Source organism: Pipistrellus kuhlii, unplaced genomic scaffold (genome assembly GCF_014108245.1).
Source record: "Pipistrellus kuhlii isolate mPipKuh1 unplaced genomic scaffold, mPipKuh1.p scaffold_m20_p_8, whole genome shotgun sequence".
Classification (NCBI taxonomy): Eukaryota; Metazoa; Chordata; class Mammalia; order Chiroptera; family Vespertilionidae; genus Pipistrellus; species Pipistrellus kuhlii.
In genome coordinates this window covers 51,445,455-51,463,115 of record NW_023425584.1, presented here as the reverse complement: position 1 = coordinate 51,463,115, position 17,661 = coordinate 51,445,455, and the positions used below count along the sequence as shown (strand labels likewise).

Here is a 17,661-nt window from a genome sequence, read left to right as displayed (position 1 = left end):
TTGGAGCTTTCTCTAATCATTTCTCCTCTTTCAGATTACCAGAATCATGTCAGAATACTGTGTGAATCTTGCATTGCATGCAATGCTGTGTCTAGAGGAGTTAGATCATGTATGGACATGCCCATGCACAGAGGATGAAAACATTTGTCACCTGGCACTCATGTTCCCAAGGGAGATGGAACAAGGTGACACTCTGCCTTCTTATTTCAGCTCTTATACGATTAATGTTTCCTTTTCCAAGTCCATATAGTGAAACACTTTTCAGTAAAAGTTTTTCGTGCTTTTATTGGTATTAAAATGGCTCTCATGCAGTGATGAGGTGCTGCCTAGTGTTGGGTTGTGCCTTATTTAGGACATACCTGGGTTAGATAAGCTTCGTTCAGGCATGAGCTATAATGCTGTTAACCATGAGGTCAGTGTTACCAAATCAGAAGTAATATTTTTAAATAGCATGTCTTTAAATAGAAACTCTCATTATGTATTGATTGGTTGGCAAAAATGTCATGACCAGAGCAGAGGCTTTCAGAAACATAACCCCTGTATTTCTCCTAGGAGCTATGGTTCAGTATTTGTGGCAATTTTATAAAACACAGTTACTGTAAATAATGAGAACAGATTGTTTAATTAAGGGTGGTAATTTACAGATTTAAGGTAGGTAAAACATTTCGTAATCCCCTCTCTCTGAAATCACTGTTTTAGGTCTGTTTGAACACATATATACAGAGTTATTATGTAAAATCTAATTTTACTATGGATTCTGGTCAGGTTAAAAGCCATTGATTAACTTTTAAAGAAATATTCTCTAGAAAATTAATATGTTCCTGAAGCGTATTGGGGGCTCAGTAAATATTTATTTTAGGGAATTAATCTTTAGGGATTATAGTGATTCTGATTTTGGAAAAGAACGTACTATCAGTGTTAGAGAATTCTTATGTAGACTGAGGCACATGAAAAAACTCAGTTGAGTGCTGCTTTGCTAGAAGCTGGCAATCTTGAGAAATTTACTTAATCTCTTTGAACCTCAATTGCTTGTCTGCCTTACTTGGAATCATTTTCACTCTCATTATGCCACTCAAGGAAATTCTACAATTTAATGTCAATATATTAGCCCTCAGATTTTATTTTACTGTCCTCCAGTGTGATCTCACCACTTATCGATAAAAACGTAAGTGATGTATTTGATCTGTGTTGACATTATATACTAGTACTTCTACTGGTAAGAAGAAATAAAAGCATCCTGGCATTTTACTTTGATTTCTTTTTTTTAGGGTATATATAGGATTCTGTTTATTGATGTTTGTATTTTTATGACACAAATCCGAAATTATACAAAAAGTTTTCTTTAAAAAAGCTTAGAATTTCAAAAAGCAAGAGTATGCATTCTTTTGATAATACTTCATTTATTAATTTTCCAGTATGGCAATTTCAGGTTTAAGATCGTGGGTACTTAATTTAAAAAACAAACTAATGGGTTTTATAAACTACTTTTTAAAAGGTGTTTTCTACCCCTTAAAATATTTAGGAGTTGATTATGATTTATTAATTATTGGATAAGTACTATTTTAATTAGGTGATTAGCTTACTTATTAGATTATTATTAGAATTAATTTCCTAGAAATACTGGTTTTTGTTTTTAATCCTCATCTGAGGATATGTTGAGGGAGGGAGGAAGAGAGAGAGAGAGAGAGAGAGAGAGAGAGAGAGAGAGAGAGAGAGAGAGAGGAGCGTGCACGCACGCAATGTGAGAAAGAAACATCTATCAATTTGCCTCCTGTAAGCTCCCTGACAGGGGATGGAACCTGCAACCTTTTGGTGCACGGGAGGATGTTCCAACCAATTGAGCCAACTCGCCACATTTGAATACAGTTTTTGTTTAATTTTAAATTTATGAATAGCAACAGAAAATGAAAATTTATATGTTCATTCCCATTTTCATTACCAAAATAGGTTAGAGAAGTCCAATCCAAAATATATACTATTTGAAATAAAATTTACCTGCCTATCAGATATTTTCAGCCTCTTTTAATATTCTGGAATTCCTGTCATCTGACTTTTAGCTGTGTTGTTTATTTTATATTAGCTATGCTTTGAATTTGATTTTTCTACTTGGATTTACCAGTTTTGATCAGGTCTGTTTATAAGCATCTGCATTAATTGATGTTTACATGTCACACTGTAAATATGGGAGTTACTGAACTTTATTGGCTTAAATTAAGGCATTTTTTTTTCTGTTCCCCCAATATAACACAAAGTTCCATGAAGACAGAGATTTGAATTTTTTTATTTATAATTGGTAACAGAACTGTTCATTGACGACCAGTTCTGGTACTATTTTAGAAATGCCAATAATAAATTTTTCTATTTGATAGGCTGCCTGCTATTCTGTATGACTTGTTTTATGAACTTTGTTCTTTCATCTTTTCACTATGTAAGTTACTCTTAATGTGTCATTCGACCTGTTTCAATCTTGTAAAAATATGCCTGTTAGTTTGGGCACACAAAGGGCATCATCCCAGGCACCATCCCTAATTTCATGTGTTCTGTATATAAACATGCAAGTGAAAATGTCCTTGCCAGTGTTGAGAAAGTTACCTAAAATACAGTTACTAAAGCAAGATTTTGATTCTCTCTTTGAAGAAAACTTATGTACAAGAGATTTACCTTTATATAATTGGGACACAACATATATTCACTTGTGAATTAGGTCAGTGTTTTTCAGTATCTTATTTTTAACCTGCTCTCCTGTGATGTTTTTCAGTTTGTCTTTGACATATATTAGCTTATAAGGTTTTGAAGACCTTTGCTTTCTGGAGTTTACCTTCTGAAAACAATGGATAGATTTAATGTGCTTTTTCTAAGGAACTTTACCTTCTACCCTTGTTCAAAACTGATGTAGTTATTTATATTTAATGGTTTCAGTCTATGTCAAATAGAAGTCTTGTATTGTGCTAGCCTGAGTTGTAAATAAGAGTCACTTGACTTTTAAAAGCCCCATTTAATATATATTACATCATAGTTTATTGATTACGTTCGATCACCAAAATTACATGCACGGAGGGAAGTTCCTTTCCTCTCGCCCTCAAGGACTATTTCATATCTTCTGCAAATTTTGAGAACCCCCTCTCCCAAGATAATGCCCAGCTGATGACCTTGCTTCCTACTTTAACCAGTTAAAAAACAAAGAGAATGAGAAGGGGACTTCCAAAGACTCCTGCCACTATAAAAATCTCACCTTTTTTTTTTGATTGTTTCCACATTGAGAGTTATAGTAAAATAAATAAATAAATTTAAAGCACCTATAATACTATGTTTTTCCATCCAGCACCATAAATGACATATTCATTTTTCTAAGTAAAACCAGTTCTTATATTTTTTAATTCTCTGTCATTCCCTTTTAACAACTAAGAACATAACTATTTCTTCTCTTTCTTGCTTACATTTTCAACTTTTTGTTTTGTACTTGGTCATTCTTGTCACTATACAGTTATGTTGCTAATTCTTCAATCTTAAAGCATCAAAAATCTTCTCTACCAATAACCGTGTTTTCCCTATCAGTCACCACTCCTTTGTTTATTCTCTTTTGCAGTAGACTTCTAACTTGTCCAATTGACCATCTCTATTCTCTTTTCCCAGTGTCTTAACTCTGCTTTAATGAGACTTCAACTACCAAAAATCGCTCCCATTACTAGTGACTTCTGTGTTGCTAAATCTAGTGATCAGTTCTTAGTCTTCATCCCATTGATCTATCACAATGTTTGTTATTATTTACTTTCTCCTCTTGGATATGCTTTATGTGGCTTTAAGGCTACCACTCATTCCTGATATTATTTCTTAATCATCTTTGCTGGTTTACTCCTCTTCTTTCAGAATGTTGGAGTGCCTCAGGGCTCAATTTTTGGAACTCTTCTCTTTCTACACTTAACATTTCTAATATAATTAGAATTCAAGAATCCCCCCGACCCCACAGTATAGCTTATTTCTTAGAAAGTGTAGATTATAGAAAATACAGTTAAATATTGCTATTTTCAAACTATGTTTTAGACTTTCTTGGCCCTGTTTTAAAGCTTGCAGTGAGAACTCAGCCATCTAGTGGCAAGGTTGGAAAAGTAAATAGGACTGATTTAGCCACACACCATTGTGATATAATATGGTTACTCTTAAGGTGTGATAGAAATGGATATTGTACTTTTCATATCTTAAACCTTAAAGATATTTTAAAGGAATTTTATATGAACCTGTAATGATTTGGCATTATTTGAACATTTCCATGTGTCTTCAAAGGATGACATTTAAGAATAAACATTATGAAAAGTTTCTGTCACCAAATTTTAGAGTCTATGTTAAAAAAATACAAAAGTAAATATGTTTGATATATAAAATTTGAGAAATATGGTAAAAATAAATTTAAAATATCTGTAATATACTGCCTAAATGCAGCTTATATTTTGAAATGTTGTCTTCTAGTCTTTATGTAGTTTAAAAACCATTCTGTGATGATATAATTCCCTGCATTTTGCTCTTAGCATAATATAAGCATCCATGTTTTCATATTTTTAAAAGTGAACATGATGTTTAGTAATTGCACTGTATCCTATCTAATAGATTCCTTTGTCTTGAACATATAAATTTTGCTTTTTTATTGATATTTATTTATTTACTCATTCATTTATTTATTTTTTTCTTTTGTTAGTAAAGCTGCAGTGAGCATCCTATGCATAATTTTTTTTTCTGTTTTAGGATTACTTCCTTAGGATAGATTGCCAGAAGTGGAGTTACTGGGTCAGAGGGTATGATCTTATGAACTTTTTTCCTTTAAAAAAAAAACAAACCTTTTTTTTTTTTTTTAGTTTATTTGCTATCCAGTTGACTTGTATTCATTGTGAAAAGTGAAACTCATAGTGATTATACTTAGTACTTGGCAGAATATTGTGTCTAAAGGCCAGGCTCTGTGATCAGAGAAGTTTGGGAAATTCCTAGAGTAAAAAAGCCTTTTTAAGTTGGCTTCTCTCAGCATTTCCTGAATTTAACTGAGCTTTGGATGGGTGTTTGTTTGTTTTTGTGAGAGACATTTTAACATTTTCTGGAAGTTTTACAAAAGATATATTTTATGAACTACTGATCCAAAATTTCAAAACATTTTTAGTGACCAAAGCAATTAAATATTCATTCTAATAGTATTTTTAGAAAGAAGATGAAAATAAAGCTGTTTACTATGTGATTGGGGGTATGTTTTTATAAAATCTTACAACTTTAACAATTTAAAACTTTTTATATTGATTCCTAAAGAATATTTTAATGCCCCAATGGCATCAAATACTTTTTATGATCTTTAATAAAATTTGAAATATAGACAAAACATAAAAGTAGGAGATAATGTATATTGTACAAACCTTTTTTTCTTCATTTATTTTTCCCGACAGAATGTGAAAACCTTTGCATCTTCTGATAGTCTAGCCAAGGTCCAAGAAGTAGCAAGCTGGCTTTTGGAAATGAATCAGGAACTGCTCTCTGTGGGCAGCAAAAGACGACGAACTGGAGGCTCTGTGAGAGGTAACCCTTCCGCAAGCCAGGCAGATGAGGAACAGATGAATCGTGTGGTGGAGGAGGAACAGCAGCAGCAACAGCTAAGGCAACAGGAGGAGGAACACACCGCAAGGAATGGTGAAATTGTCGGAGCAGATCCTAGACCTGGAGACCAAAATGATTCCCAGCAAGGACAATTAGAAGAAAACAATAATCGCTTTATTTCGGTAGATGAGGACTCCTCAGGAAACCAAGAAGAACCAGAGGAGGATGAAGAACATGCTGAGGAACAAGATGAGGAGGATGAAGAGGAAGAGGAAATGGACCAGGAGAGTGATGATTTTGATCAGTCTGATGATAGTAGCAGGGAAGATGAACATACACATAGTAACAGTGTCACAAACTCCAGTAGTATCATGGACCTGCCTATTCACCAACTCTCCTCATCATTCTATACAAAGACAACAAAAGTGAGTATATTTAGTCTGCTGTGAACTTGAAAAATTTTACATATCCAATTAATTGTAATAAAATTTCTCACAGTCTTTCTATTGCAAAATTATTCTTTAGATATGTAATGATAAAATGAACTAATTTTTGTTTTATAGAAGGTATTAAAAATATTAGAAATGATGATACTGGGACAGTCTTATTATAAATGGAGGAAAAGTAATTGATCCTATTTATTATTATGAAAAATAATTAATTTCAAATTTTATTATAAATCTTATCCCTGGGACAGAGATCAGTAGATTGTGTGCAGTGGAGAGGCTTAGGATGAAACATGACTTGTGTGAATCAAGTAGTAAAAATATTTAATTATTTATAAAATGCAGCCTGTGGAGCAGCTTTCTGTTCACAGGTATTAATCCAACACATGAGTTATTGGGAGTTACTTCAAATCCGTTTTCTTACTATGATGATTAAAATTTATCCTTTGTAAATAGTCTCTTTATTATGTAGTTAAACAAGGTGAGACTATAGCCTGAATATTAATATTTGGTTGTTGGTGAAATCTGAGTTGGTATTTTTAAAAGTTATAAAGTACTAGACACTGACATTTAAGAGTAAACATTTTTCCTACATTATGAAACCATAAGAATTTATGGTGTTATCATCACTGCTTGCTTCCCTCCAGATTTTATCATATTTACAATATTCAGGAACAACAGAATCATTGGATTTTCTTTCTGACTTCATTTCAAAGAAACACTCTGTTTATTTCTCAAAGGCATTTGAATATTTACTAGAGATAAACAAATCATTTTGGTTGATATTTGACTGTGACAGGTCGGAGGAGATGATGTCACTAGGCTGATATTTCCAACTTCCTGTTAAGTTTCTGCCACTCCTTCTCTTGCCTGCAGTTTTCCTTTCCCTTCCCATTCCTGGGAGATAACTCTGTTATCTCTGCCTCCTTATCTCATTTTCCTACCGGTTGCCCATGGAGTTAACCATAGACATATTTTATTTTAGTTTTTAAAATATATTTTTTATTTCATAGAGGAAGAGTGAGGGAGAGATAGAAACATCAGTGATAATAGAGAATCATTTATTGATTGCCTCCTTCACACCCCCTACTGGGGATTGAGCCCACAACCCAGGCATGTGCCGTGACCTCCTGATTCATAGGTTGACACTGAACCACTGAGCACATCAGCTGGGCAACTGTAGACATATTTTAAAAGGTGGATGGTTAAATTCCTGTCTAAACTGGAGGAGTCTTATTAGCTCAGGGCCTTAGTGATTAGTCTAGTACTGAGAAAAACAGTTCCATTGGATGCAGTCCGTTGAGGCTGTGCCAGAGATCAGGGACTGGAATACACTAACCAGTCACACCGTTACTGCTTCCCAGTATTATCTTTGCTATTGGATAGGCAGGGAGGTGCTAGAATGTTGAAGTCTGTCTGAGCTGGAGGGAAGAAGTATTAGGGCGGCTGCAGTAAATTTGGTCTTCCAGTTTGTTCTTTTGGGTGGTATGTGGGCTTCTTTCCTCAAAACATTCCTTACTATTATATCACTTAAAATTGTGGTCATGGCCAGGATGGAGTTGTGGAAAGAGGGAACATTATTTCTCTCATTACCCAGTCTTTCTGCTGTATTCTCCTCTCCCACCCCCATCAAAATATAGTCAGAATTAAGTTATATAGTGTCTGGGCTTTGCTTCAAAATAATACCTAAGGGGAGAAAAAGGAGGGTATAATGAAGACTTGCTAAGTAGTGCAAAGCCACCAATGATTTCTGCTACATTTTAAATTACAAGAAATCCAGTTAGGCAAAACAGACCTTTTTCTAGCAGGAGAAGCCATTATAATATTAAGTGCGAAAACTTCCAGCAGGTTTGACAGGTGCTTTATTTATCCCCCCCCCCCCCCAAGATGAAATTGTAAATAGAACTTTTAGATGTGTGTTGTATATAGTACCTCCTTAGAAACAAACTATACTGAATTTAAGTCATTTTGATGACTCTTGAGTTGTGAATACAAATTATTGTTTTGTATATACAAACTCAAAGGTGTATACTGAGTACTGATAGCAGAGATAGATGTGTATGCATTTATATGTTGTGTACATATACATACATACATACATACATATATATATGTGTGTGTGTGTATATATATATATGTATGTGTGTTTATATGCTTTTAATATGTTGTTTATTTCGAGATTGCTTGCTTCCATAAATATGGCAAGAAGAATATGAAACCATTTGATGGTTAAGGCAGCAAAGCCCTTCTATGTAATTAGGATTTCCATCTAAAATTGGCCTGTTTTTGTTTTTTGTCCATTCTTGAAACTTTCTTCAGGATCATTTCCAGAGTACTTTATTATTATTTTTTAAGAACATTTAAAAACGTCAGTTATTATTGAGTTGCTTACAAAGAAAATGTTAGTCACCCATGTGTATAAATTTGTTTAGTACAATAAGTAGGAAAAAACTCTCTATTTCAAATACTTCATTTTGGAGCCGCTTTAAATTCTTAATCATTATATACATAAGACTACAGACATTACCCTAGGCCACAGTTTCAGGTCTTTAAACTGTGATTTTTGAGAAGAGTAGAGGTATAATAATCACTTTTAAAATCCCATTTTTAAGGTTAATATGGGATTTAATCTAACTTAGCCTAATTAAAAAAAATACATAACACTTTTCTCTGCTATGCTGCCCTCTAGGTAGAATTAGGCAGACACTACTAAGATTTTCAGAACTACAAGTAAGTCTGTATATATTCTAGATTCTAGAATGTGGTGGTTTTCTAATGCCATGTTACATTTGAAATCACCAAGCTATCCTTTAAAAAATATAGAGATCAGTTAAGTGCTTTTTGTGTGTATTTAACAAACCATATTGAAGATATGAGGGCTCAAGTCTAAAGTTATAATAGGAAGATATAGCAATGGAATTCGAGGCTGGATAACAGATACCACTCTCTCTGTAGTTATCAAATTGCTTCTTAACCAGGGGTGGTATGCCAGCTATTTCTGTCAACTTGATTAGTCTGCCTATCCTCTTGATCTTTTCATGGAGAAAACCATATTTGAACACTGATTTCTGCTTCTTCCACATCTGTTTAGACTTTAGAGCCTTCCATCAGTTCTCACACAACTTCATTCGTAATCTCAGCTTAATCTGTTTTATTCTTCCCATCCTAAAACTAATCAGTTTTTTTAAAAATCCTTTTTGCCTCAAATAAGAAATAAATGGTTAGTGTTTATTGTCCATGAACCCCAACCACTCCCATTAACCACTGCTACTGGGGAACTTTGTAGGACAATGTGGCTAACATCTGAAATATAATAGGGCCCTAAAATCTACTGTTATGAGTAGAAACCTAGAGAATGTTGGCTGCTCCAGGATGTACCTGGTCTTGTCTTGTTCTTGTGAGACAAAGAGCTTAAGTTAAAAATTCTGTTAGGTATAGACATGCCCAGAGAGCAAGTGCTCTCTAGTGGAAAAAGATATTTTGGAATAGATAGAAGGATATACAGGAGGATTGGGAATACTGTGATAGTTGGGCCCATATCTAATAAAAATAAAAATATGACATACATTTTTAAGGGGATGCTATTCACACATCTTCCAAGTTGACAGCTATGTATCATTTCCTTTCATTAAAATTTAAGTCAGTCTTTTAAACTTTCTTTTTCTTTCTTGAATCTTACACATGGATGCCAACATGAATTTTATTTTATGGTCAATTTCTATTTCTTGTTAGTGTAGTTTTAAAAATATTTGTTAAAAAAATTATTTTAAAATATAATAGCTCTAAATATTGGTGCTTATTAAATAAAAATTAGTCATGTTTAAATCTGTATCTGTTTTACTACAAGCAATTAAAGATTATTTTGATTATTGGTTTTCATTCTAGACAAAAAAGTCTCTCCACAGAATGGAGTATTAAAAAAATTTGTAAGGTTTCCTTTGGTTTGTACACAGAGAAGATAAATATCTCTGAAGTATCCACAATTACAACAAAATGTTATCTTCAAAATGTTCCTGAAGCAAATTGTTTCAGGTCTTATAGTGATCTGATCTATATTGATGTTTTTGTTGGTGTTAGGGAGGATGGTATGAAGAGGATAAAGAAATATGTCATGGTGGGTTCTGTTTCTAACTTTGGTAGACAATTTCAAAATAATGTCTCAAGCTCCCATCATTCACCCCGGCCTCAGTCCTACACATCTGTTTATTGGGCATTGTCACTAGAGTGGTCCACTTAAACTACTGTTTCTTTCTTCATACCAATTCTTTATTTTCCTCCCCAGATTTACAGTCTTTATTAATATCCTGGTCTTAATGGTCATTTGGTGGAAAAACAGTTTGACTTTTTCTTATCCTCTAATCCCATGAGTCTACTGAAAATTTAACAGAGTTGATTATTTGGACTTCCTTTTTCTTACCCCTGGGTGCTTATAAAATAAAAATTAGAGTCAGCGTTTAAAAATGTTATGAGCATCTTTGCTGAGGTTTCTATTTGCACTATGCTATAATGTCATGTCCTTGACAATGAGTTGGCAGTATGAACGATTAGATGCATTTTTTAAAAGGGATTTTTACCTCCATATAGATCTGTAACCCCAATATAAATATTTTGATGAAGCCAAGTCTGTAAGTGGATATTTGAAATCTTTTATAATCTTACCACAGTTTTTTTCACCTCCATGCCCCCACTAGCTTTTAATGACTTTGCTCCTCTCCAACTTGCCAGATCCTTGAAAAACCTGATTTCATCTCTATCTTTATACCTTCCTAGAATTAGAAACTTTAATTCTTTGAATCAATTGTTGATTTTCTATGTTGCACAGTTCATTTGGTATTACCTTGTGATTTTTTGTAAGTTTGTTTTGAGTTGACCTTTAATTTGTTTTTTAAACAGAAGAAATTTGATATATTTTTTTTTTTCTGGTGCTGGTTCAGGTTGAGAGTTGAAGATCCACAAATTGTAATGTGAACAATTCTCATTTCAGCTCTTATGGTCTACCCAAGCTAGACTATAAATTATAAATAGGCATGCCATTTATGTTTAGTTTAAAATGCAAGTATTCAATATAAAGATGGTTACATTGAGGAATATTATAATACATTAGTAGTTCTAGAGTAAGATTCCCCAAGAAGAAGTTAAAATCCTAATTTTAGAACCATGTTGCTAAGATTCAGAAATCAATTGAAGATAACTCATACAGCCATTAAATACTATGTTTTTAAAGAAAATTTAATAACAGGAAAATGTTTATAAACAAAGTTTAATCTTAATGCCAAGTATAGGAATTTCACAAAATCTTCTTGTTATTTCTAAAGTTTTAACTTAGAAATATTATTAACTTAGATTACAGAAAATGAATGATAGAACTGGAAGTGTAATTTAGATATTGCTCATATACTACTGCCCCCATCATCTTCTACAACTCCATTATGTAAATAATAATTGTATTTTACCAGCTTTAATTTAGATGATAATATCAATTTTTAAATCTTTTCACCAGTTATTATAATTTTAAGACTTTTTCTAACAAGATTCTTTTCTGTTTGTGAGTATACTTTTAAGTCTTAATCATATCTTTGGCCTCTCTGCTGGAAGACACAATTTTTATGTATTTTATTACTTTGGTTGCTGTAGTGAATCTCTGTTTTCTGTAAATTATGATAAAGGGGAAAAAACCAGTTGGATGAATTAAAGAAGTAGAACACAGAGAAAAGAAAATATGCTTAGAGAATTTAGGTGTGTTTTAAATACCTAATTTGTAGTCACGGCACTCTTATTTTTGTTTCTTTTTAAAAAATTTCCTGAAATTCAGTGTTTAGTCACGAGAACTGCTGTTTCTTTTCCATTTAGTATAGGGATTAAATTTTAAAAAAATTTAATTTATTGGGTTGGCATTGGTTAATAAAATTATATACTTTTTAGGTTTACAATTCTACAAAATATAATTTGCATATTGAATTGTGTGTTTACTACCTCAAGTCAAGTCTCCTTCCATCACCATTTAGCCCCCTATACCTTCTTCTACCTCCCACACACCCCTTTCTTTCTAGCAATCACCATACTGTTGTCTGTGTCCATGAGTCTTTCTTTTTTTCTTTGCTTAATTTCTTTACCCTTCTTACCCAGCCACTTTCTTTTTTTTAAGTGGGAGAACTTTAGAATTCTTTCAGTGGATACTCTAAATATGAATAATAGTTCAAAAGAAGGCACAGAAAAACTCACAAAAGATACAACTTATTTAGGTTTTTGTAGAAGTCATACCTGAGCTTGTTTAGCATACATAATAAATCAGGAAGTATTTTTTACTATGAAATATTATATATAAGACTCACTTAAGAATTAATTTATTTCTTCATTGAACACTAGAGGGCCATATAGTACTTTATTGCTGTTAATAGGAACTGCTTTTGATAGGAACATACTATTTAGTAGGTGCTTTTCTCTCTTCTACTTTGTGTTCTAATACACTATTCTTTTCTCTCAGAATTTGAAATTAATATTGGGAGTAGTTATGTGCATTGTCATGTAATATGTGAGATACCTAGGGATTTTAAAAAAAACTAACAATTAGCATATCTTCATTTTGCTGTTTTAAAGAAACAATGCAACAAAAGTGAAATAAAAGCTTTAGAATAAATGTACACATGTACACAAACTTACTGTATTTTGGGAATATAAATATGCTTTTTGAAATGTTCTTAAGTATCTGCACATAAATTCATAAAAAACAAGTCTTTTCATAGTTAGTTGCTCTGAACTTCCTTAGCTTACATGTGAGAAAAGAATGATCCCTTTAAATTCTTGTCTAAATTTTCTCTTGTGTTAATTAGATGGAAGGCAATATTGCAGGGTGTCACCACCTAGTCATCCTTAACTAAAGAATATTTATTTGAACAGATCATTCTTCATCCTTAATTTTTTTTGGCTGCTTGAGGTGAAGAAATGAGAAACATAACTGACATTGTGGATGAGTGAAGAAAGTCATGGTTACCCCAGTAGTAAGATGGCTCAGGTGCCTTTCCTAAAAGGTGTTAGTGTTCAGTTAAAAAAAGAAAAAGGAAAATATTGTGCAAGCTTAAAAAAACTTGTCTTTGACCTACATTTGCCCTATGGATTACTACTGATTTTCATAGCTTCTAAAGATTAAGTTTAACATCTTAAATAGCATCTTAGTTAAATTTTTATTCTCCCTTAGATATACTTCAGAGAGCACTTTGCATTATTAATTTATATATTATGTTTAGGGGTGTGTGTGGAGATAAGGACATGTTCTCTGCAACTAGTGTTTACACTTCACTTTTTGTGAAGGAAGATTAGGATGAATTCAGGGGGAACATTTAGACCTGGAGGAGAGCAGAAAGGAATAATAGAGAGAAAGCAATAATATATCTGAAGACTTAAGAGAACTTTATCTTTTGAGTTTTTCTTCCTTGAATTTGTTAATTTTAATATCTTAAATCATTTCTTCAAATTACTTATTATAATGAAGTTACTAAACTTCTATCTTTAGTTCTCAGTTTTACTGATGACTTAGTCCTCGTGAATATTGATGAACACAATTTAAAGTCATTGCTATGATAGTGGTATTTTCAAACTGGTAGTTACATTTTGTGTGAGTGTGTGTGTGTGTGTGTGTGTGTGTGTATGTGTGTTTTGTATCACTATCATTTGCTGTATTTTGACAGATTAACATGAGTTTAAGTGATTAAACACTGAGCTTGAATTCTGATCTTTTTGCACAGGTAATGAAATTAGCTCTTAATGGCACAATCTACTTGGTGAGTGAAGGTTAAATGGTCAAGGGTAAACAAATAAAAAATAAAAAAAAGAGAGAGATCAGTATTGGATATGATGAAAAACACCGGAACTGCTCTTTTCTCAAGAAAGAGAGAGAGATATTAAGTATTATTGATGGATTGAAGACATTAAAACTGCCTTTTGGATGTGTATCTGGAGAGAATATTAGTAGTTAAAATTTGGTTGAATTTAGCAATATTATTGAGTTCTGAAAGAATGGCCATTTCTCTTTTAAGATGTGCCACTATTTGATACTAGCTTTTATGGGAGCAGCACAAAGAAGGTGTGGCGCACATTACTGTGCTAAATGCATACTTTCATTCTAAGGGCATTTCATTCAGAAAGGTTAATGGGGAAGGTGCGAGTGCAGAATTGATGATATGTGGTATTTTATAAAGGTAAAAAGATCTCTTAGATTCCCTCAAAAGTCTGAAGGTTTGGGAAAATCAGGTTTGTATGAGTACTATAGATATTTCTAAAATACTACTTATTTTATAACTAATCTCCATCAGTGATGCCTTGACTACACTGGAATGATTTCCAACCAGAAATAAAATTTTAGCCTCACTTCTCCATATCACAGTTTATAGGATATGACCAAGAGGTACTAGAGGCCAGAAACGTTATTTAGCCTAGGAAATCACATAATGGATTTTTACATTCTCTCTTGGTTGAAACAGACTCCACCTCCCAATGGGAGACTATTGTAAGAAGAGCATGTGAGATAGGGAATATTGCAGTGCAATCTTTGAGAGAGAAACAATTTGCCGTAGGAGGTAATAATATTGCTCTTAGAATTTTTTTTAATTCTTATCTGAAGATATATTTTTACTGACTTGAGAAACATAGGAAGGTGTGGGAGAAACATTGATGTGGAAGAGGAACATCAATCGGCTGCCTCCCATGTGCACCCTCACCAGGGTCAAACCCTGGGTATAATTCATGACCGGGAATCGAATCCACAACCTTGTGGTGTACAGGATGATGCCCCAACCAACTGAGCCACCTGGCCAGTGCTGCTATTATAATTTTTTTTTTTCATTTTGACTTTATAAAAGTTAGGCTCATTAAACCAGACTACAAATGTTGTATAATAAGTCTTATGTAATATTTTATTTCAGTTATCTAGAACTCAGTTATCTGACAAACTTACATATCTGAAATATATAATAACAAATCTCCAACTAGATTAGAAAGTAACACAAATAGGCTAGGCTTAACATCCTATAGAATAAAAATATGTTCTATTACAAAAGCATGAATTTAGGAATCAGATATGCTATGGTAGAAATCTCAACTCTACTGCCTTCCAGCTGTAATAAATAACTTAGGCAGTTTTAAGCCTTTCTGAGCCTCAGTTTCCTTCTCTGTAAAATGTAGGATAATAATACCTCACAGTCTTGCTTGATATTTTAAGTGGAATAAAGCATGATCTACTAGGAATTCTGTCAGTGTTTAATCCTTTCCCCACATCATTGTACCAATCTGAAAAAGTACATTTGTACTTTCTTAGTCCTGTAGTTGCAAACTTCCTTTATATCAGCTATTGATCTCTGTTTCAGGCATAATCAAGAATTATAGGGATTTTTCTTTGTTTTTAAACTTTCTTGATATCAGTTAATGTTTTATTTATTGGAAAGGATAAAAACAGTCAGTTTAATGTAAACTTACCTATAAAATTAATGTTGATGTTTATCAGACAATGCATTTCCTTGAATATATAATTTTGACAATATAAAAATCCAGTTGTATTAGCTGTCAGCTCATCCAACAATGAGGCCCTACATATATATGCATTTTCTAGAGCTTCTATACTGAAAGTATTTTTTATTGTAAAAGTAATTCATACTTAAATTTGATGAAGTGAATATTGAAAAGAGAATATTTTTCAGTGAAACATTTATTAATATTTAGTGTATTTTGATAAATCTCACATGCTTCTCCAGCATGTTACTAAAAATTATATAAATGAAGTTGCGGAACTAAGTTTATTTCACTTAAAATAACTTATTTTTATTTACAATTGCATAAAAATGCAACAGTGTAGGAAACAATTATCTTCCCTCTTACTATTTTACTTTTTAAAATTGTCAACACTTTTTATAAGTTTAGTTTTGTATTCTTCATAGAATAAAATCATATAAAATGTTAAAATATCACTTTGGTGAACTTTCTGCATTATAACTTAATTTTTTAAAAGTTATATAGGAAAACCACCTGCTGTATTTTCTGTGTTTAAAGAATTATTGGTTTTATACCCTTATTGATGATTATCTGGCCTGCAACAGACTTAAAAATTTTACAGGAAAAATAAATAATTGATAAGTAACATTTAGTTTAACTGAAGTTAATGACTCTTTTATGCTTAAATGTGTGCATAAAAGTAACTTAGATGAGGGACCTTAAAAACCTGATATTAAAAAATTTTTTGTGTCCTTACAATTAAGTTATATTTTGAGAATTGTATAAAATTAAGTTGCTTTAAATCACTTATTCTGTCATCACATGAGGCTTTTGCATTACTGAAATACCAATAATTACTTTGTCATTTTTGTCATAGTTGACTAAAGGTATAACTATAATAACCATCAACTAAATTCTTGGTGAGCAGCTGTGTAAGACCAATTAACAGCTGGGGTAACCCAACAAAGATTATAAGAATTAAACTTAAATTATGTTATAGTCATTGAGACTTTATACTGGGCATTTCTGAAATACTTAATAAATTCAACCCAATAGTTGGACTTCCATTTTCTCTCAAATATTTCTTTAAATGCTTAATGAAAGAATGAGGAAAAATGTCATTTTAATGTTAACAACAAAAGTTAGACACAAATATGTAATAAAATCCAAAGTTTACTAAAAAAAACTAACAAATATACTCTTATGTCACTGTTTAGGCAACTGTGGTAGATAGGAAAGGAAATACATATAATGGTATAGTATGGAATAAAAAATTCTTGAATTTTTAAAATTTCATCTTTTAAAATAATTTTTATAAAAAAAATCATTTATGCCTATATCTTTTTTCCAAATAAAAATGTTTTCTAATTAAGCGACATTAATATTCACATCACAGGGATAGAGGTCTATTTTTAGAAGTTACATACAAATGAATTGAAGCAGTGAATTTTCTTTATAGTTTGTAAAACTATACTATTAACTGAACTATAATAAAGACTCACCAAATTGACAATCTAACACATTACAGTAAGACTCCATACTTAGTAGTATTGCTATTCTTATAGCTGCAAGGGACTTCATTCACAATCATCTCCTTATTCTAACCTCCTTATTCTAGAAGTCTGAAACCTGAGACACGTTAAGAGACTTATCTAGGTCATTGGTTAGTGGAGGAGCTGAAACTTAAAATTCACCCACTGCGGATAAGTGATTAACCAGAGATCATATAGCCCATGGACACAGACAGTAGTGTGGTGAAGGCCTGGGGGGTGGGGGTGGGGTGGGTATGGGGTAGGAAGAGGTCAATGGGGAAAAAAAGGGGAACATCTGTAATACTTTCAACAATAAAGATAAACTTTAAAAAATTCACCCAGTATTTTTTGGAAATAACTGGAAATTACCAAGAGAATTCAGAAACAATCTAAATGTCCAGCAATAATCAGACCTTGATTATACATCACAGCAATTACAATATTTTATCAACCTGGTATTGTAGCAGTTTTATTTTTATATATATGCAGTACTTTTATTTTGCAACTGTCTAATTGCCAGGTCACATTTTTATAGCACTTTTACCGGTATAAACTGTATGTACTGCTTCATTACCCAAGCTAATTTCTTTTAAGTACTTAGGAGTGGCCTTTTTGCCTGGAAAAAGAAAGTTATC

At 32.4% G+C, this 17,661-nt stretch overlaps 1 protein-coding gene across 5 annotated transcripts in view; it reads left to right on the top strand.

Moving 5' to 3' along the window:
* Positions 1–17,661, top strand: part of FBXW7 (F-box and WD repeat domain containing 7) — a 154,769-nt gene that overhangs the window by 71,232 nt on the left and 65,876 nt on the right. For 3 of the 5 annotated variants that reach the window (XM_036425230.2, XM_036425227.2, XM_045576677.1), the window contains exon 2: positions 5,421–5,993. In XM_036425230.2, the coding sequence (XP_036281123.1) occupies positions 5,490–5,993 (504 nt within the window). In that variant the 5' untranslated portion in view covers positions 5,421–5,489. Of the gene's footprint in view, positions 1–4,731; positions 4,788–5,420; positions 5,994–17,661 lie in introns of those variants that run through there. The other 2 variants (XM_045576676.1, XM_036425228.2) reach the window with 2 other exon arrangements.